The sequence below is a fragment of the Pieris rapae genome, chromosome 9, assembly GCF_905147795.1.
Source record: "Pieris rapae chromosome 9, ilPieRapa1.1, whole genome shotgun sequence".
In the NCBI taxonomy this organism is placed as follows: Eukaryota; Metazoa; Arthropoda; class Insecta; order Lepidoptera; family Pieridae; genus Pieris; species Pieris rapae.
The window spans coordinates 10,709,426-10,733,011 of NC_059517.1; the positions used below are offsets into that span (position 1 = coordinate 10,709,426).

The following is a 23,586-nucleotide window of genomic DNA, read 5'->3' on the forward strand; positions in this document are numbered from 1 at the left end:
TATTATCATATCATCTGTTGTTTATGAATATTCTGTCCAAAACACGAATTTACCACATTTATGTTTAAATAATTAATAGCATTTGTAAACTATTATTTTAATATTTATTTATTTGTGTTGTCAGAAATTTTATGTTAACTCGGCGTTATGAACGAATTGCTTATCCACTAGGCTTTGAAATGTTTTATTGTTTTCATGTTTACAAATTTTATTATCTAGGTATTAAAATATTTTTAAATCTTTATTAATAAAATAGTATAATTGAATATTTCCATGTTTGATATATACAGATTGAGTTTTGAATCTGAAGGAAAAATACTTATATATATTATAGTTGAAATATAAAAAAAATTGTTATTTAAATTAAGCGGAATAAAAGGGGTATTAAGTATTTCTCAAAAGGATTTAAAACGAGATCAGACGTGCTGAGACGACATTATTCAGGATCGGTTTCGAATGGTATCTAAATTCGTACCATTCGGAAATCGTTTAGTACCAGTCGTTGAAGCTGACGGGGATGACTCGTGAATTAAACGGAATATTACCGGGAAATAGCTATATTCTTTACGATATGGTAATTTGATAAATTTAAATAAAAACCAAAAGTGTAAAACATATTTTAACTGATTTACCTAAGCCAAATTCACATTTAAACATAAAAAGTTAAATCAACTTATCTACATGAGGGTATAAGTACCAATGTGGCGATCTACTTACTTTTAAAAATGTGTTCTCGTTACGTTACTTTATATCACCCTTAAACGAAGCTCTCAATAGAAATAATCAATGAAATTATATTTAACAAAGGTTTTGGACGGAATTCAGAATGGTTCATTACTAAAAATCACCTATTCTGTGCGTAATTGTCGCAATCTCCATTTTCTATGGCACAAGTAAGAATTATTATTCTTTCTTTTAATAGATTCTTCCCAAAGTGATGCCATTGAAATCAAAAAACATCCCAATTTCAATAGAGAAGACGGCCTTAATTATCAAACACCTGGGATCCAACAATATCCAAATCTTATAATATCTAAAATCTCGAGACAAACAATCCGCGAAAATAGATGACATCGTGAGTCAATTCTGCATAACCCCTTTTAGTCGATACCAACTCCGGGGAAGTAAATACAAATAATTTTTTAAACTTTTTCTACAGCTGTTGATACTTTTTGAGATTCAACACCCCTTTGTCTTCAGTCACCGTGACCACGCACGCTGTAAAGCACGCGAAACGTAGGAAAAATATTTAAAATTATGTAAAATAAATATAAATGTATAATTCATAGCGTCAATCCGTCGAAAAAGTGTTTTTGAACAGAATTATTATTTCTGCTCGTACTGAAAGTTTTTATTTAAAATAAAGTGAACCCTTTCTACATATAATAATGATGTGTGTTTGTACCGCTTCCAGTTATATTTTGAACGAATATGAATTGATTTCGTTTTTTTTTCACTTAGCGATAGCTAAAACTTATAACTTGTACCAAGCAGTTAGTGATTTCCTGAGATTCCAAGGGTCGAGTTGCGTAATGTCACGTGAAATAGTTGATAGACCTTCGAGTCTTTACTAAGTAGTGATGTTTGTCAATAAAACATTACAAAACCACAAAAATTACAAATAATACATTAAATTATAGGTATAATACTATTAAAATTAATTAAGTAAAACAAAGTCTATAAGTGTAGATAGAAGATATCATTTTCACTATCGTGCACTTCCTATAACACTTCCTACCAACAACCGGCGATTATATTTTTATGATTAGATTATGGTTTTGATTAGTAGAATTGCTTTATGTTGTATGTAATCTATGTTAGCTGTAGGAATTCGAAATTAAAAATGTTATGCCGTTGAAGCGGCAATACAATTCTACGTGTGATAGGAGAAGGGAATTACTTATGAGCACTTTCGTTTACAACTTCTAGCAGGTGCCAAATCTCACAGCTAGTTCTACTGTTAAACACATTGGAAAGCAAAAATAATGAAAAACGTATTTTGTTAACGAGGGCAACTCATTATCAACAAGTCAATTCAAGAATAAGGGAATTACCAAGAGCTAAATGTGAAAAATAATTTCAAAGATTCATCCCGCACTCAACAATGCGCCATTGTGCCGCGGCCTAGATCTAAAACAATCTAGAGAAAATAGGCTTTCTAATAATATTGTCGTCATAATATATTTATGTAGCTATAATGCACTTGACATTTACTGGAAAACAGCTTTAATCGCAATCTCGATTATTAATTTTATTGTTGACAAAACTCGATTTTAAATGTACACCAAATGAGGTGTATGTTTAATGGTCTGTCAAATAAGGAAAGACTCCATAATGTCAAATCTGATATCTTATTTGAGAAACGGGTGTCATAATCGCGTCTCGACTCAATTACATACGGTGCCTCATCTTATTATAGAGACCCTAATTATTAATAATCAGCCCGTAAAAGGTATAAATGGCACCAAGGCTGGTGTTATAGATAAGTATAGTTTAGCATAAAATGTCATTAAGTATTGAAATAACGCATATCCTATAATCACGCACCCTCCTTAGAAATAGAAACATTGTAGAATTGACGTGTAACAGCCATTATTACATTTGAATTTTTATATTTAAATTTCTCTTTCTATATTTGAAGTAATTTCATATTCATATCATATCAATAATTAAATTAATACTAAACGTCATTAAATATTAAATGAATCAACCATATTATATGGTAACTAAGACGTAAAGATTATAATATTTTAGTTTTACCTAAATTAAATTTAAACAAACAAATCTCTTTACACTCATACGCAAAGCACTAAGCTATATTTTATTCACAAGATATCGTCTGCCATGAATCCAATTTTCTATACAAAAGGATTTATATTTCTTTCAACGTACGGTCAAAGAGTATTTTATACGTTGATATTGCGTTCATATATCTTAGAAAATCTATAAGTAAGCATATTTAAATCTATTTTCAGACAATGAATTGATTTTGTTTAATTTATGCATTTCCTTAAAGATACAAACAGCCGTATAGGACAGTAGTTCCTTTGATTGAATTTCCTTTGACAGCGGCATATTGGAGCAAGTACTTTAATTTAATACCAGCTATTATTCACGGGCGATATGTCATTGTAATAATGACAGACCGACACGTCAAACAATCAAATACCAACTGTAATTGTCGTACAATTTGCTTTTGATACGTGATATGTGATAATTAGCTCATTCTAGTGGATCGTGGAATCTGACAGCTACTAACAAAGTGTTCGAGGTGTTAGGAAATTTTGAAAGGAAATTTTCTTGATTTATACTTTGAGTATATCGCTATGAATAACTATTTATTTTATAACTGCCTTTAGTTTATTTCCAACACTTTGTTATTAACATAACGTTTTAATGGGTTTTAAGCAGTAGTCTGCCAGTTTTACTTTTGAATTTTTATATTTAAATAAAAATTAAAGACGTCACAACGTCTACATATAATCATAGTGACCTAAAAATATGCACTAGTGTGTACAAGGACCCACAAAGATGAGCTTATACTAAAACGGCACTCGACAAGGCTTACTCGAAGACAGTACAATCAACAATAGATCAGTGGCGTTATCGCGCGCACAAACATACATCATAACCATTGTTCGGGCAGTACGCATCCGTTTCCGGTACACGCCGCGCAATGTAGGACGTTATAAATTGTTCGGAAAAATGCACCGTTGGTTCGCGTTGCTCCTTCCTTCCGGCAAACAGTGTGCTAACACTGAATTTCTTGCTAAATCATATCTTAAAGTGTGAAATATTTTTCCTCCGTTTCATATAAAAGATTTGTAAATTGTATAAAGTTATCACTATGTTATATTTTAATATAAATTTCATATTTGACTGTGCTTTGGTATTTCAAACACAAAAAATTCGAAGAGTGATCTTAATATGATGAAATATGATATAAATGGGACAGTAGAAGTTTATATCAAACGAGCCGATGAAAGTCATCAGTGCAGGGACCTAAAGCTCTCAAACGTAGTCTTTTCGAGTAGAGCACCTCTGAAAGCCTAATTTAAAGAGGAAGTCTTACAAGTAGAGTTGCAGAAAGTGGAATTAAACATTGTTTCGGCTCGTACATTGATATAGTGAAACCGACGCGGAAACAAAATATAAAGAAACTGTAGCCTCTTCGTTATTATGATTGATAAGTTTTAAGAAAAAAAATGCAAAAAGGTGTTCGTAAACAAATAATAATATTTACCCTTTGAGTTATAACTTATTTAAATTCTATATTAACATAAATCGAACTCAATAAATATTTAAATTAAATCGATCGAGAACTGATAGAAATTTCAAACTCACTTAAAATTCACTTTAAAACTTAGGAAATGTAAATTTCTTGACGCTCATAATTAATTAACACTAAAAGTGCGGGGAGTTTAAAAGATTGAAAGCGTTCCCTCAGGTCTTTTCGACCCTCCGCTAATCACAACCACGGCCTCGCGCGGAATATTGCAACGCCGTCATAAGCTGATAAATAAATTTGTCGTTATATTTATGACAGGATATACAATTTATTATTATTTTCATTAACTAATAATCTCATTTTCTTTATTAATCCTGCATTTCCATTCCGGGTCTTAAATAAAATAATATTTTTGCGTTCGTTTATAAGAAATTTTCCTTTTCTTGACAACATTTTACATTTACATGTAGATTGTATAAAACGCTCAATCTGAGTTCAATCAAATACCAAAAGGGGCACTCAATTTGCTCTGAGGCTTACTTAAATGTGTTTTAAGTGATCTGCAGCGAGCCCATCACAAATGGAATACATTAGGGAGTTCCTCAAATTATTAAACTTAATTGAAGTATCGCCATAATAAATCTGTATCTTTATTGCGAATTAAACTTCATACTTCCTATTGGATATTTTACGGTGGAATACGTATAGATAGAAACGTATAAAAATATGCATGCACATGCCATATGAATTATTATGATTTTCATTGTCATAATAATAAGAACGGGTTATTTATTGTTGGCAAAATTTATGGTCAAAATACTCTCCAAAGATATAAAAGCACCTTGCCTTTAAAAATGATTGCTATATATTTATGATTCATTTATTATATGTAAACTTTTAGGTCTGGGGTTTTGCTTTTCTCATAGGCAAGTAGTGATTAGCTTTCTGTGCACACACGCCGTCGATCTTTTGGAAATAAGCCGGTTTCCTCACGATGTTTACTATCACCGATATTAATAAACGCAATAGACTAAAATTATAAAATTTTGATAAGTGAGATTTTGAAATGTCAGAGGAATAACATGTAGTGTTTTCATTATCTTGCGAAGCGTGTCCTAAACATCTTACAGAAATGCGATCGCCTTGAATAAATTGTTTCTTTTAGTTAATTATTATTTGATTAATATTTAAAAATGTTGAGTGGACTTGACTCTTACTTTCTCTCTCTCTCTAGTTTTTAGTAAAAATGAGCTAAAAAATGTAAAGCTCTTGTTTAACACGGCTTTGAATAATGAAATAGTCAACAAACTTCGTCCCAATTAATCAGTGTTTAGTAACAAATTGGGGTCGGAAATACCGAATCGCCATTTGCGGGTTACACTCAATAGTTACTTGTATAAATCTTAGAGTAATTGCTGGTAATTTTAACTGTCCTATTAACTTTTGCGGCTACATAATCTTCAAATTTATTATACAAATTGGGTATAATATATAACCTTTTTTTATTAGATAAGCATGATAGTTTTCAAATATAGAAGATATTAGATCTCTGTTCATTAGATTCGTTAGTAAAAAAAGTTAGGCGTGCGTATGAAAAGGATGAAATTACTAGACATAGTACAAACAGCAGGAAACTTTGGGAGACCATTAATAATATTACACAATATAAGAAACCTATATCATCTTCTATAGAACTTTTAAAAAACTGTAACCCTCAAGAAAAAGTTAACAGTGTAAATTCATTCTTTGTAAATGTAGGGAAAAACGTTGTTACCGGTCTAGGGATTGAAAATAGCTTTTCCTATAACACCTCTCCCGCCCCGTCAATAAATTCTCTTGTCCTCATGCCCACTGACAATGCTGAAGTTAAGAGTTTGGTGATGGGTCTGAGAGACAAATGTGCTGTTGGTAATGATACCTAGTCGACTTCTCAAACAGCACATCGAAGTTTTGGTCCCACCCATCACTTACATATGCAACCTCTCCATGGAAACAGGAGTGTTTCCAGACATTTACAAGAAATCCCGCATAACGCCTATCTACAAGGGTGGTGACAAAAGCCTTGTAGACAACTACAGGCCTATCTCCTTACTTCCCATCATGTCGAAAATCTTGGAACGTCTGATAAACAGGAGATTGGTTCACTTTCTCGAGAAATATAATATAATCTCTGACTCCCAATATGGTTTTCGTTCGGGTAGGTCCACTGATGACGCAGTGCATAGCTTGACTGATTTTGTAGTTAGGAATATGGATAGGAGGGAAAAAGTTATCGGTATCTTCATGGACTTGAGCAAAGCGTTTGACACCGTTTCTGTTGAAGTGTTACTGCACAGAATGGAGAGACTGGGCATTAGGGGCATAACTCACAAACTTTTCGCGAGTTACCTCTCTGGACGTACGCAAATTGTGAGGGTGGGGGATTGGTCTAGTACAGAGCTACCAGTGACCTTCGGTGTGCCGCAGGGCAGCGTCCTGGGACCCACACTGTTCCTTATTTATATAAATGATCTGTGTGGGATGGACCTTAGAAATGGAAAAATTGTAGCCTTTGCTGATGACGCAGCCTTGTTGTTCCATGGTCAGGACTGGTCTGAGGCCTTTCAACATGCTCAGATAGGTTTGAATTTAGTTTCTGATTGGCTATTTAGAAGTTCCCTGGCCCTTAACTCTGATAAAACCAAATTCATAACCTTCGAAATTACGAAGCGTAAAATCCCTTCTAATCTTGAACTTGTGTCACATGCTGGATCATGTTTAACCAAAGTGCAATGCGGATGTCCAAAACTTACCTCCACAAGTACCATGAAATACTTAGGTGTCATGCTAGATAGCAACCTGAATTTTCAAGCTCATATTGATCTATTGACCGGTAGAATTAGAAAATTGATTTATATATTCAAAATTTTGAGGCACATTGCTAATCACACATTAATAAAAACCGTCTACTTATCACTATGTCAATCCATTCTGGGCTATTGTATATCTTCATGGGGTGGCTCCGCAAAAACACAACTTCTGAAGGTAGAAAGAGCTCAAAGAGCTATTCTCAAGGTAAGCGCTTTCCTTCCGTTCATGAATCCCACGGCAGAGACTTACAAACATTGGAAGGTTCTCACTGTTCGTCAAATCTTCATTCTTGCCACAATACTACGCAAACACTCACTTCTCAAATATGACCCACACCTCAATGATAATAAGCGTAGAAAAAATGCACTGTGCCATACAAAACCCTTTCGCACAAGCTTTGCTCAAAAATTCTTCTGTTTTTTGGGTGATTACTTATATAACAAGGTCAACACTTCTCTCTCCATATATCCCCTAACAAAAAATGAGTGCAAGAAGACGGTTACACTGTGGCTATTGGCCTTAAACTATGAGGTTACCGAGAAAATGCTTATCATAACTAAATAGTTGAGTATAAAGTTTGACACAAATTTTATGTAAATTTTAGTTAATAATTATTTGGAGTATAATTGTGCAATATTCTTACGTCAATTATTCAGAACACACACATTCACAGACACACATACACAAACACACACATACACAAACACACACGCATACACCATGTGGTTTCCTTATAATTAATATAATTGTCTATTCTTTACATATAATCATTTTGTCGATCCGAAGTGGTGGAGGCCTGATGACCTGTAACACAGGTGCACAACCTTTAACAGGCATCAGTCTCACTTAAGCAATAGCAGTGGTCCAAAGAAGAATGACAATTATTGTATATGTTTTTGTGAGAAATAAAATAAATATATTATTATTATCTGTTCATTCAAGGACAGTGAAAGATACATTTATAAGTGCTCATAAGCTCTTATAAATGTCACGTTCACCGTAATGAGATTATAGACCATTAAAAAAGGCGCCAAGGTGTGTCAAGAACATTAATTAATAAATACAAACAAATATTGATAAATGTTATATGTATTTGAAATACGTAGGAGACAATGAAAATTGCACACTATACTAGTGGATGTGGCTAGATATTGAGTGGGTGACATGAGGCCAAATAGGGTCCGGTCCGGAATGAATCACTAGAGGCATCATCTACAAAGGGAGAATGCGATATCAGTTTTCAGTACGCCGTACACTGACTATTTCTGATACTAAATATGCCATGTCCGGAAAAAACAACGACGGGGGATCTATTACAAAGCTTATCCGAGGTAGAGATAGATAGTTGTTTTACTCTTTTATATACCAATGTCCCCACAACCGTACAGGTCTGGGCAAATTTTTACATTTCGGAAAAAATATACCTGGTCCGAAATCCTTTCTAATAGGCATGTGATCAAACTTTTGTGCCTTCACCGTGAGAGCAAATATAGAGTGTTATAGCGACATATATAAAAAGTTCAGGGACAGGTCGCACGTTAAAATCATTATTTTTATTTATATTTATGTTTACATAAAGTTAATGAAATTTGTTAATGTTACAATTGTTTATCAATTTACAAACAAAGGCTTCAATGCAAACTAAACAAAATGAAAAATTAATTAGTTCGACGTCATTTTACAGTTTCATTGAACAGCCACTAATTCAGAAATGATTTTTTTACTTTTAATTATTTTAAGAAAGCAGTAATGTATATGAAACCTGAAGTAATTCACACCATTAGAAAAGGAGGAGTGTGTGAGAGAGAAACTTGAGTACCTCGATAGAATCGAACCGCTCGGGGCTGGATGAAAGTAATATCCTACTTGCAATGAAACTGTTACATTAGTGATGTTACACTTAGCGTTACATATCGATCTTATTTCACTTTTGTATTAAATACCTCCCGAGATACGCTGGCGATACTCGCTGTTTTCAATAGTATTTTATAAGAACAATGTTATGTAATTACTCCTTATGCGACTAAATTACATACTTAAAGTAAATTTTATAAGGTTACATCAATTAGTTTCTCGACACTCGAAAAAATAATGAAAATAATATTTGATCAATTTTGTTATTTAATATTTTTATCGATGTTAATAGACTAAGCACATCACTGAAATTGGATTTGTTTCAATACGATCGGTTATTATCGTTTTAGATATGCGTTGCGAATTAACTTGTTTATATTATAACTTCCTTCTCCTTCGCGTCGCAATATAATATTAATGCCGACTTAATATAACTGAATTAATTATTACAGCCAGCCATTCGAACAATATCAACAGTATTATTTTATTTAATTATAGAAATAACATAAGATTGAAAGCAAATGACTTTATACGAATGTAGGTAGGTACCTACATGGTTATCTAGTGATAGAATAGTACGTGTAATTTAGAAATGAAATTCCTATCACAAACTCTTTAATCTGAATTGATATACAATATGTTTTAATCGTTAGGCGTTTAGTATGCATAGGAAAACGTAAAGTACAAGGAAAATTTTAATAATTACGAGTGTCATTTTTCCATACAAACAATTTGGTGAAAAATTCAACGTCAATAAATTTAACACCATTGCAAATTCATTCATTCTAGAGGTTAGTGAAAAACGGCAACAGCGCGTATAAGCTATAATGCTATAGTTCGGTAGGATTTAAAGAATACCTACAATCGGTACGTAAATATTATCGCTAAGTTCACTTGTCGTGAAAAATTAACAAATTAGATTAATAGGATACGAAGTGTCGTATGAATATTTATATTATATTATGAATAGCCCATGATAAATGTATCCTGTGTAATAAAATTCAATACGTTAATGTTTGATAAAATTGGGACGTTATTAAACTTAATTTAAGAACCAAACGTAGCATCATAACAAGAAGAAAAAAAATCTCTGATTTATAGCGAATTCAAAAAAAAAAAATACGAGATTCATTTATTTATTAAATTGTGTGGAATGTAATTTTACCCAGTAATGTATCGAACTTTGTTTGTCTTGGGTATGGTAGAATACAACAAGTTAGAGGTAAGGTGGGACCTTAAGGTCCTTAGAGGTAAAACATATAATGCGGAAATGTTGGAGAGAATGGGGCTGCGTGTGCCAAATAACCACACTATGCGTGGTTAGCGATCGCAATTGCTGGCAGTGCCTTGGATGCGTGTCTTGCGCACCCTAAATATTATTTAGTGGCACACTGGCTGAAGTCATAAGAATTTCATTATTTATAATTTGTTATAAATTTGTTTAGGTTTTAAGGTTTTACTTGTTATGTTTATATTATGTTTTTGGTTTAGTTTTCTATTGTACTAGCATTAAGTTATTGTACAAATAGGAAATAAAGAAAATAAATAATAATTAAATCATATGACTGTGAAAAAGCAACGCGACCAATTTTTAAAATAACGTAATGCAAATGACGTAAGCCTCGACAAGTAAAAATTAAGATTTTTAAATAACGTTTTGTGTATTGTTAAGTAGAAATCGAGACTTACTGTAAGTATGAAAGTCCGTGACTTGCACGGTGTTACAGTCCTCGCCGACCTGCAGATAGGTGATCTCGCAGCGGTACACTCCTTCATCATCAGCCTTCACGTTGGTGATCACCAACTCGGCGTAAGTAGCGTTGGGCTCATGGGAAATTGACATCCTGTAAAGAGGTAAGAGAAGTTTAGTTTGGAAGATTCACATCAATAATTTTATATATTTAGATACCTAACTATATTATTTAACAAATTATATTATTTAAGTATCTAAAATCTAACCAAGCTAGCTAATAATACAATAAAATAATGTAATAGTAAATATTATCTAGTAGTAAATATGAGATATATAGTAGCAAATATTATATAAGTAGTATATTAATAACAATAAATAAAATAGTTATAGGTAAATAATATAGAAAATAAATAAAAATAAGATGGTATTAATTTTAATTAGATAAGTAAGCGTTTGGAGATGGGCCAATGTAAAAAGTTATATTAGTAGGAAATAAAAAGGCTTTTTATTTTATTTATTTATTTATTAATTTATAGATACCTAACTATTTTTAAAAATTGTTTCAATAAGTCATTGGAACATTAATACAATTATAATAAAGTTTTCTCGAAGTGGGTCGTTCAGCGCGCTGTGATGGATCGCCTGCGCTTGACTCTTGTCTAATTGAGTTTTCTTACGATCCCCTTCAACTGACAACTACTTCAAACTGTCGGTCATACGGTGCACGGCGAATAGCGAATCAAACGAAATTATATAAAGATTTTTATCTTGTATTTGTTAACTTTTTCTAAACGATTTTTTATAGGAATACGACTAGAATTACTTCTTCTTAAATGCCGATTGATTTAATATAATATTTACTTCCTTTATTCCTTTTACAACAATAACATTTTATAATTATAAACTCAAATTAATAATAGAGGAAACAAATTACGGTTAAGTTAACAAATAAAGTTTTGCTAAAAAACGAAAACAATGATGTTTTTAAAAGTGAAGATCTCTCAACTTTGATAGATACCACCAACATTGGGGACACGAGTGAAGATTTGTTAAAAATAGTTACATAACTGATATCTAATTATTCATTAATTCTCTAATCTTATGAAACTTAAAAATAATGGTTGGTAAGCGAAGCTGAAAAGGATATCTGGTAATGCTCTGAGCCGATGATCTGAACTGATGCATGCCAATGATTGGCACTACAATTTTGTCATTTTGATTGCAATTGGCAGTTGACTCAGTTTCTTTGTTTTTTCGATTGGAGTAGATAAATACATCTACCATATTTTTAATAGTAAAATATTATAAATATTAACAATTCCAAATTTTGTGAAGATATCTTTATTGTACAAGTTACACCAATATTGCACTAAAAACGCTCCCCTGAAAACTAGTATTTTTGTAGATGACCGTTTGTTCTTTGTTGCCGTCGATATTATGTATACATTTTAATATATCTAATAAATATTTATATACAATTACAAACTTAAAATATATCTAATAACTAACCTTAAAATTTAATTATTAAAAAATATTATTAAAAGGGTTGACGTTTGTGTACGTAGACATACCTACGATTGATATTTTCTCTTTGAACATTTAATATATTGAGCCGAAACAATACAAATCATAATCGAATTGACATAGACTATGATAATTTATTGTTTGTAACTGATTGTATGATAAATAAATGTATATTGCTCTACCTTTACGTTTATAATAAGACTAACGGAGCTAACGATTGCTTCGGCTGTTATATATATAATATATTAAAATCGTTAATTATAAATCAAGTTAGTATCCTATCACAGTCTGTTCTTTTCTGCATATTACTTTTGTCGACATCACAGGAGACCGAAGAGCTGGCAGCTACCTCGCACAAAGAATTAGTCTAGCTATTCAAAGCGCTGCCAGTATCTTCGGAACCTTGCCTAAAGGACTTTGAATAGCTAGACTAATTCTTTGTGCGAGGTAGCTGCCAGCTCTTCGGTCTCCTGTGATGTCGACAAAAGTAATATGCAGAAAAGAACAGACTGTGATAGGATACTAACTTGATTTATAATTAACGATTTTAATATATTATATATATAACAGCCGAAGCAATCGTTAGCTCCGTTAGTCTTATTATAAACGTAAAGGTAGAGCAATATACATTTATTTATCATACAATCAGTTACAAACAATAAATTATCATAGTCTATGTCAATTCGATTATGATTTGTATTGTTTCGGCTCAATATATTAAATGTTCAAAGAGAAAATATCAATCGTAGGTATGTCTACGTACACAAACGTCAACCCTTTCTCATTTCTCATTGTTCTTTGAAAACGTGCTTCGGCAGCACTAATTATAATTTATAATCAAAACTATCCGCAGGATGAACTAGCGAAAACATTCTTTGAATCCACAGTATAATTACATCAGTAAGGAATGTACACAATATAATACATCAGTAAGGAATGTACTTTATGAATATCGGGGATGTAAAATAGGTATTTGGAGGTGACCACTTAAGTTTAACAACCCGCCAGATCCATAGAAATAATGTTAATCAGGTTGCGTTTAGTAATATTATCGTTTTGTGCGCCAAACGAGTAAATGGATGTTTTCTTCATTGTGATAATAAAATGAAGTTCTTTTAAGTGTGAATTAAATAATATTTAGTTCGTGCCGATTGAAAATAATCGATAAACATTGCATTGATATAAAGAACGTACGGAATGTTTCCCCACTGCCCATTTTATAAACTGCTCTGTGAGATTGATAGTCTGTTCCTGACTCGTACTAATTGAGTTTCCTTACATTTGGAGTTAAATTGAACATTTTACGCTCGAGTTATTTAATTATCTACTGTACACGATTCATCATAGTTTAACTACTTAAAGAAACTGGAGAATTCTCTTACGTCCTTTGTTTAAGTAGTAACACGCTCGTGTTAAATTACCTAGTTTAAGTAGGCTTTTCTCATGTGAAGGTTTTGCACGAAGAAAAGAAGAAAGAACATATTTCATTACTGTCTTAGGTTTCTTAATGGTAGGCAGTTTTCTAAATTAGTTTTAGAAAATATATAAATGAAGTTTATTATGGAAGTAAAGGCAGCTTTTGAAATTAAGTCGTAACCTGAACAAATTAAATGAAGCGAGCAGCATAAAGTGCTCAATATCATTGTTAAGCGAAAAACATCAAAACAATACCCTCTGACGTCTATTAAACAATTTAACAACTTGCTATTTTTCCTTATTAATGTTACTGCTGTCATAAAAGCCGGCAATTTTATCGTGTTCTAAAAATTATCACACTTTCCGATGCTTCAAGCGCTAAGTTTATAAACACAAACAAAAACAATAGCGCTTTAAACCGATGGAAAATTTAAAACTTTTATGGTCTATAAAGACAGGCGTTTTATGACGGCTTTTAGTTCGCTGCGAAATAATAATTCGAACTGCTTCCATTATCTTTTATTGAGAAAGATAAGCTTTCTTTTGAGACTTCACAACAGATACGAACCTAAGTTTAGTATCGTAACAATAGTTACCTATAAGTGCAAAGTTTATATTTGAATATACTTAGGCTAAAACGTATTTATATTGTGTCAATAATAACTCATTAATAATAAACATAGATATGCAATGGTATAGTATATACAATAAACATAATTTTGAATATTATACTCAGCATTTATTAATGATTTCCAAATTAGATTTAACAACTGCATATTGTATTTAAATACACTTCAATCGTCGTTCGTACCAAAGGTGCGGTTGTCAAAAGAAATTTCCTGAAAATGCCACTCGATGGCGTGAAATATTAAAATAGTTTCACGTAGAGCTATTAAAACTGAAACCACGTAATAAAAGGCAAAAACTACCCGCACTAAAGCTGCTCTCAATTACACCGACGTGTGGCCGTCGCTTGGTGGTTTTTCCGCGAAGTATGTTGTGAACTTTTTCCTTCATTAGGAGCATTCGTATGAAATTTCCCTCATTTACACGTAAGAAAGTTCAACCAGGTACTTTCAGCTTTATATCTTAACAAGTAATGTAAATACAGTGGACTTAATAAACTGTGATGTAGTGAAACTTGATCTTAAGTGAAAAAAACTCGAATTATGTTTATTTAAATTGTTAAATAGTCTTTTTAATAAGATTAAATAATGGGTCCATACATACGAGAGCAGAAAGTGCTTTTGTTATGTGGGTCGTCAAATAATTTAACAATCATAGAATTTCTAATTGTGTCCACTCCTCGCATCGGACGTTCCAGCTGCATGTGGTATAGCATGCAATAAGAACTACGATGGAAAAATAAATAAATAAAGGAAGCGTTATCTATCATTAAAGTTGGCGCCATAACTATGACAATAACATTACTAGACGTAATATTTCGTAGCATAATTTTTATGAGCAGCTATAAAGCGTATATAAGTAAAAGCGTCAACATTAAGCAGGCTCTAGCTATAAAAACCCGTTTCACAGAACTAGTTTTCATATAAATGTGACTGGCTATCACACCGTGAGTGCAGTAAAGCTTAAGTCACTAGAAATTAAAAGCGTTGTGACTAAACTTCATGATCTATTCGGAAGACATATAACGTAAAGAGATGAATGTTTACACAGAACTAAGGCAATGCTTGTTGCATTTTTGCAATTTACTTTTACTTAGTTATTTCCAATAAATTTGTTTATCCAATACAATTTGTTATCTAGTAAATACTTAAACAAAAATGTAAGTAACAGACATTTTGCTTTCCTAATGCTACGGTGTGAATACGGCCAACAACATTAAACAGTTAAGTGGGACAATAGGTGCTAAAATTTCGCCTGACACGTGAAATATGAGCTGAAAAACTAATACACTTTACATGAATTATGCAAATGTATCCCGCGCTAATTAACATAAGGTTAAATGGGGAATCAACTTATATTTACACTATAATGTAGAATTTTATTTTGTCATGTTTATTGTAGTTAAGTACGTTATCGACAATTGTAAAAATAATCATGAAACGAGTGAGTACTGAGTGATATAGTTAGTAGTAAATTTGTGTACAAGGCTGTTACTTTTTTCAACGTTTGTGAACAAGGATAAAACATATCGTATTGGGTACCTATATTAGGTAATAATGTTGTTATTATATACTATATATAATCAAAAAGTATAGTTTGAGATAGGACATTTATTAATTACAATTTGCAATCACAGAACATTGGCATTGCTACTGAAACAAATATGGCGAATATTGGCTAAAAGTTTGATATTAAAAGATTTAACCATTTCAGTGGAGACAGCATTTTTAAGTACCAACTAGACGTCATTCTTTGTTTCGCAACGAGCCTCCCTTCACTCAAGTTGCCAACAGTTTAAGGGTTAAGTGGTGTTAACTACAGTCAACCTTAGCTGAGATAAATTCTCTCGTCTTACAAAATCTTTCATTTTCAGCGCTCTCTGTAAGTCCCATAAGATTGGTTTCTCTAAATTGTAAACTGTTTGCAACATTTAACGGAAGTTAGCTGGAAATTTCTATTCCATAAAATTAAATACAATATATACAATAGGTAACCTCGAGGATCCCTTATTCAGTAAATTGCAGTTTCGAATGCCGTGCTAAAGACATTTAGCCAGAGACAGTTCCGTCCGCAAATTTGTCTCCAACCGAATGTCTCGCTAAACCGCACCTTACACGTAATTTATACGCCCTATTCTCTAGATAAATATGCTGTTTCACTGGGATGCTGCACCTCAATGCTTTGTTTGTTTCATTTATAACATGTTGCACCTTGTTTCATTCGAGTGACATTGATATAATACGTTCATATTATTGTATGCTTACATAAAAAGTTATAATTATTTGTCTCTGTTTGCAGGACATACATAATAACGAGCTTTATAATATTATATCACGCAGTTGGTGCAAAACGTTCCACCTGAAATTTTTTCTTACTTCACATGATCCGTAAACTATCCATAATCTTCGGATTACGGGATATCATGGCCCAAGTATCGTCGTAATAAAAAAGATAATTTACTTATTCGCTCTACTTACAAAACCTGAATTTGAAACAATATTTCATTTGTCAAAAAGTTATTTCGTGAATGCGCATCGTACGGACCGTGAAAAGAAATTTTCTTCAGGTGTCCTTAATAAGTGAAAGTGAAATGAAATAAGGGCGGAAACAATTGTAGGAGCACCTCGGGCCGATTTCGCGGACCAGCGAGCCGTGAATGTGACTGACTTTGTGTTTTGTTATAGCTTTTTGTTAGCGAGATGACATTTTCGGTTTTATTTGGGGTCAGGCTAAACTTTAGCCCAAAGTTAACGCTATACCTCTATATAAGTGTTTATTTATGCTGCACACGTCATTCATTTGAGTTATTAATTATTTATAAATCAAAAATAGAAAAATTAAATTAAATTTACGAATTAAATATGACATATTAAATGTGATAAGTAGATTTTGGATTAAACGTACACACACGAATACCGATTAAAAGTAAATAAAAATTCTATTGATAATAAAATGGGTCGCCTGTACATTCCGTGTCAAAAGTTTACCACTAAAGAACAATAAAGTGATTTCGTATTTAGAGATAAAGCAGTGTAACAGAAACATAATAGCCATTGAGAACATTATCGCGAGGAACAGGCCTGGAGTTAACAAAGTTCAAACGTAAACAAATAGGTTACCAGATAAACAATGGTTAAAATAAACAAATGTTTCTGTGTTCCTGAAATTAATGTTTCTTAAGAAAGGCTGTTCTATTATTTATTGCTTTCAATATTTCGCGGGTCGTTGATTTAAAAAACACTGACTACTGAATAAAATTTTACTAATTTTATTAGGTTTCGTTTTCAATAAACTTTTAACATCGAATAAGTATGTGCAAAAAAGTAATTAACGTAAAAAATATTCCAAATTTCCGAAGTTTTATTTAAAAGTATTATTAAATTAATATTTTTATGAACTTCGGTATGAACACGAACAAAAGGCATTAAGTTATACAAATAGCTACACAACTGCGTAGATTTTTGTAGAGCGTAGCCGAGTATCGCTACGCACCGCGCTACACCACTAGACGGCTACACAGGAATAGTTGCCCACCAGAGCGATTCAATCAACTTAATGCATAAATTAATGTGCAGTTGCACCAGTATGTAAATTAAATTTTAGGCACTTGTTGGTATGCTCTTTGCGATGCTCCTATCAAATCTAGTTAGGACACAAAACTAAGCTACAATTGAACTTTATTTTGCGTATTATACTGGAATCGGCTTATATGCCTTAATAACCTTGCACGTAGCTGTAATCTATCTGGTATATGACCGATGCTATCGTGCAATGAATGCTTACCACAATAAATAAGTACTCAAATAAAATAGTAATCAAATCTTCGAATAAAGAACAATAGCTGTTAAAACTTTATGGTACATATACAGGCAGTATAAAAAATAACTGGCAATCGGTCATTACACAGAAATAGGCTTTATAGGTAGCTATAAACCTTTACCATTAAACCTTTTATTATTGGAAAGAAATTCTAGGTCTGGATAAAATAGGACATTATAAAAAATATTCCACTTTTATATGTCTGTAATAGAAGGAAGTTTTAATTCTTAACCCACAATCAAGTGCTATTAACCATACAATATATTTATTTTAATACATGTCATAAATGTTTTGTGATAATATCGTTAGTGAGTTTTCTCAAAATACTGAGGTTCTCTGAATCTCATCGCAAAGCTATAATTAATTTACCAAGGGTTTTTACATTGGGTAAATATATAAATAGTATCCGTTTGTCTGTAAAATGGGTTAAATATAAAAAGGGAGAAACAAGGCTCTCGCAAAAACATCAAAATGTTATTCGATTTGCATCATTAAACAGCTCGAATTGCCCGAATGGGATTTCAAACAGGAAATTGTCCCTTTTGGAAACGATATATAAGATCGACCCCTGATTTAGCTCATTCCCTTGAATAATGTTGCCAAATAGTTTTAATGTAGCGATCCATCTTTTTTTGCTGATTTGGAAGTTTTATATGCTGTAACACGATTCATATTAAAATACAAGTAATATTTTGTAATTTATTATTTTGTTAGATGACGATGACGTTGTCAATCTCAAGACATTGCAGGTCAGTTATCGTCTCTAAATTTCAACGGAAAGCAAAGATAAGATGTTAAAGAAAAGCCTTAAATAATTTCTCGCTTTATCACAGGGAATGGAGGAGAGTTATGACGGAGGCCTTTGTTGGTAATTTTTAAGGATTTCGTGTTTGAAGCGCTTATCGCGCTGTGAGAGATTAACGAACAGCTAGCCACGAAAACAGGTTATTTTAACTTTATATTACGCACTTTAAATTATCAAAGAATACATAATATTTTATTGTTCTAATTTCCTAACTACAAAGTATGATTTATTTAAATTTAAGGTTTTTATGACAACAATATCGTTAATTTTATTGGGTATATGATGATAAGTTAATTATTAAATTATCGTTCGTTAAATCCCATAGCAACACCGATAACTGTACTTTATGTACGCCAGTTTGTTTTTTGACCCGTAAAGAACCAGGTTATACGAATAAATAGGAGTCGCTTCGCTCGTGGCTCCACAAAGTAAACAAGGATTTAGGGGATTATCTTATAAAGAATTACGTGTGTTCGTTTACTCGGGAAGTTTTTTAAACAAACACAACTCGTCATCACTGCAAAGCTCACAATATATACATTTTATTTTATGTACGTTTCTTAGCCGTGTACAGCAACCCAGTATTGTACTAATTGGGTAAATAATACTTTCCCTCGCGGAAACAGTTGGTGATGACCTTATCATGAGTAGTTGTAATTATAAAGTAAGAAAAATTAAAAAATCATCGCAATGCATGATCTTGTTGTGACATCCTAAAACTAGTGTCGCCTGTACACGTAAAGCTGTCAAATCAGGGTCTAAATTATGGGCTCGTGTGCCTTGTCATACAATAGGGGGCGCACGTAATGTATTAAGGGTGTTACGCGAATGTGAAATATGGACATGGCATTCTTATTGTTGAGCGAAACCTCTTTATTTATTTTACAATTTAAATCGTATTTCGAAATATTAAAAGGATTTATTTTGGGGCTTCCTTAATGCTTTAGTTCCATTTATAAATTGAGAATTTGTGTTTGAATATTATTAAATTGTGTACTAAACAATACTGTCAATTCGTGTCAATGGAAATTTTGAAGCTTAGTTATAACAATAAATATGTTTTCTATAAAAAATACAAAGACTTTTTTTTCAAATCTATTGGCATATATATGTCTATGATAATTTAGGATATTAAGGGCCTGTTTCACAATGTCCGGATAAATTCCAAATAAGCTATTTGTCACTTATTGGTATGATAAATAGTATTTTTGCGTTTCACGACTGTCAGATAGCGCTATACGTCATGAAATTCGAAGTATCTTATTTGGAACTTTTATCTGTCGAATAATTTATGTGTTGCATAGCTATTTGGCACTTTACCCATACATTGTGAAACAGGCCCTAACAGTACCAGATTGTTCTGAATATAACGCAAGAATAATTTTGTTCAAGAATCAAACCAAAAATCTTCGCAGAATAAACCAACCAGGCTTTGATTAACGTTTACACCACGTAAAGCCTCGGTAGTGGTATAAAAAGTTTATTATGCCCAGTTCTCTGATTAGGTATAACAAAAAATAAGCGATATATATTGTTTGTGATAACCATAATAGCACATCTAGCCTTCAGTTGTGCGTGTATATAAAGTAAATATAAATAGATTGCCGCAGCGCGTGGTCCCGGGAGACATTTTTGTTTATCCAGGGCTTAATTACGTTACCCCACATGTGACAAAAAATTAAGACACAACCAAAATCATGTTCTTATTAGAAATATATTTATATAGCGCAATAGGTATTTATTTATAAAATCCGAAACACACATTCTCCAATAACCAGCCCATTCTATCATATCTTACGTAGAAACACAATTTTGGAATAATAAATTACAGGATAGTTTCATCGATGATTCACAAAATGTAAACTGTTGAGCAATCAACAATTTATGTAAAAACCGCGATTTTAAATTCCGTTTAAAACGTGCTTCGACTGGACCGATAATATTTGACAAAAATTTACTTTTCACTTTATTGCTCGCCCAATCAACCGTGTATCAAATATTTAAGAGTGAAGGCTGAATTAAATTTACTTTTTTTACTTATTATTTTGATATTTTGCTATAACGGATGAAATGCCCAAGAGTGCACGTCTTCTGATTATTTTGAGCATACACACAAGATAAAATCTTTCACGTCAAATGGAGGCTTAAAAAGCACTAAAATAAAAAAAAAAACTATAAATAATTTAGCCTATTCTGCACCAAGAATGAACACACATAAAAGAATATCTGAATCACTTGAATAGACTAGTACACATTTCTAAATCCGAATATACGGCTGTCTGACTGACGCGGTAAAAATCACTGTCTACGAATATACTCATAAAAAATTACTCAACGGGAAATGGAAGCTCAATTTTACGTTGTCACTGCTTATTTACAAAACAATATAGCCTTAGAAACATTATATCTTTTATTTGGAACATAGAATAACGTGTCAAAACAAAAAAAAAACGAAATCAGCATAGTACTGTACCACAATCTGCAAGAGATGCGGTAGCCAAATGGAATTGTTTCTCATTTAAGACAATAAAATTGTGTTGCATCTACAACAAGAAACATTTTCGTAACATTTTACGTTCTCTTGCGTAATAAATGTTGTTAGTGTGAAGGTGCTCTAACCCCTCAGTATGAATTATAGGGCGGTTATCGCGTCATCCATTGTCAGGTTTTAAGATGAGGGTTTTCGATTTGTCCTTAAGGAGAAGATTTATTTCGATCCCTGATATCTTTGCCTAATTTGGATATTGAGGTTGCGAAGGGAATAACAATTCAATGTCCACGATTTTTTATACGAAAAATACTAATTTCAAGATGTCAGCGAATTCCTGAAGATATCAATTATTCAAATTATGAAAATGATTCCATTCGAAATTAAAGGAAGAAATATTTCTGAAAACAATTAAAGCATTTACTTTTAGTAAGAACTGTGGAAAAGTCCTCAGACTTAAGTTGATTCTGTAAAAATATAAAACATGAAAAGGCTTCTGTAGTACGCCAAGTGGAAAAATCAAAAAGTTCATAATGGCACCGAGTCATACTGTCTCAATGGGCTGCTTTTTACACCGAATTGTAACTTCAACTTTTAGACCTTAAAGGTAAAGTAGTTATCATACTTAATTCATTTAAATACAATATTTTTAATATATTCTAAGCGAAGTAATGTATTTTACATTTTGGAAACATTTGTTTGAAAAAATAAATATACATCAATTCTAAAATATTTTTAATTCATCTGACAAAGCACCTTATAAGTATATTTGTGTGATGTGTGATCAAATTGTCAAAATTAATGAATGTTTGAAAATGTACAAGTTTCTTAAATAATTGTTAATTTCTAATTCAGAACAAAAATAAACAGCCTAGATGAAACTTTATATTTTTAAAACTTTTGTACGTTGATGACAATAGTTTGCTTTAAAAATATTTAGAACGGTGTAAAAGCTAGAAGCGGCAGTTAAATAAAGGAAGACAAAATCTGTATGGAATGAATTCGCAAGTTTTATTCAAGCTGTTCTCTTTCGGTACATTTTCAAATTAACTATTATTTTCTGTATTGTTGTTTTTGTGTGTTTATGATATGGGTAGTAAATTTTTTAGGCGTCGGAACGTGACGACCTCATCGACCACTGGTAAAACAACCTGTGACAGAGATTGTTTAATCAGCGCAATCAAATCCCTTCCTAGAGGGAGTGTGATGCTGTTAAAACAGAAACCACGCCAGGGGCTACTCGTATTTGCGGTGGAGAATCCTTAACTGGGCGTCCTTCACTGGGACGGTTCGGGAGGCTTTCCTTCGTATTCCAATTCTGCGATCGATAAACCTAGTTCAATTCGTAATCGATTTCGAGGCAAACGGAGTAATCCAACAAAGGCTTCCTTTATACACAACCGTGTAGACTTCACACATGTTAGGAGGCTCAACTCCAACATCAGGGTACGTCAGAGAGGATATCTGTTCTCGTCGCCTCGGGACGTTTGAAGGAAGGGAGGTCCCTTCCTAACCTCTGGCTCCGCGTAGACTGCAATTACCATCCGCGTTTCTACGCGTGCCGTAAAGGTAGGCCCATAGCGGTAATGACAAAACTGATCGAGACATCGAGCACATCCAAACTGCAGATTCCCTGCTCGAAAGCGTTTTGAACACCGAATTCGTGATACTTGGTGATTTTAACGCCCACCATGCCAATTGGCATGGGTCTGAGTCGGCTCTAAAACCACGCCGAAAGACCCCTTTACGACTTCGCTTTGACACAAATGGTCGCTGTGATTACGCGAAGGCAGTTTTTGTCACGCGCCACCGCTGTGTGGAACCAGCTCCCACTGATTTATTTCCGAACCCATTCGACTTAGGGTCCTCCAAGAAAACGGGGTGCCAATTCTTGAAAGGCTGGCAAACCTTCTGGCAATGTGACGCCATGGGCGGCGGTATCACTTAATATCGCGTGAGCCTCCTGCCCGTGCCTTCTATTAGAAAAAAAAAAATAATTTTCTGTAGAATCATAATCATTTAAAAGCTTCGTCAGGAAAAGAAAATCAAGACTAGTTTTTTGCACTCTATTAGCTACGTAACATACACGAAGAAAGTCTGAGGCAACTTTGCCAATTACGCCCCTTGGCGGGACACGTAGACTTTTTTTTATGAAACTATGCGTGTAACGCAAAAGAAAATTTCTTGGAACATTGTCGTGAAAGTGTTGAGATTGAATTTTCATCCATATATAAACTAATTAAGGTTTTACATGTGAGTATTTCAGTCATATTCTAAATCTT

The 23,586-nt window shown here is 32.7% G+C and overlaps 1 protein-coding gene across 7 annotated transcripts in view; it reads right to left on the reverse strand.

The window, feature by feature from the left end:
• Nucleotides 1–23,586, reverse strand: part of LOC110992992 (hemicentin-1) — a 175,439-nt gene that overhangs the window by 61,983 nt on the left and 89,870 nt on the right. For all 7 annotated transcript variants that reach the window (XM_045629395.1, XM_045629394.1, XM_045629400.1 and 4 more), the window contains one exon: nt 10,622–10,776. In XM_045629395.1, the coding sequence (XP_045485351.1) occupies nt 10,622–10,776 (155 nt within the window). The remainder of the gene's footprint in view (nt 1–10,621; nt 10,777–23,586) is intronic.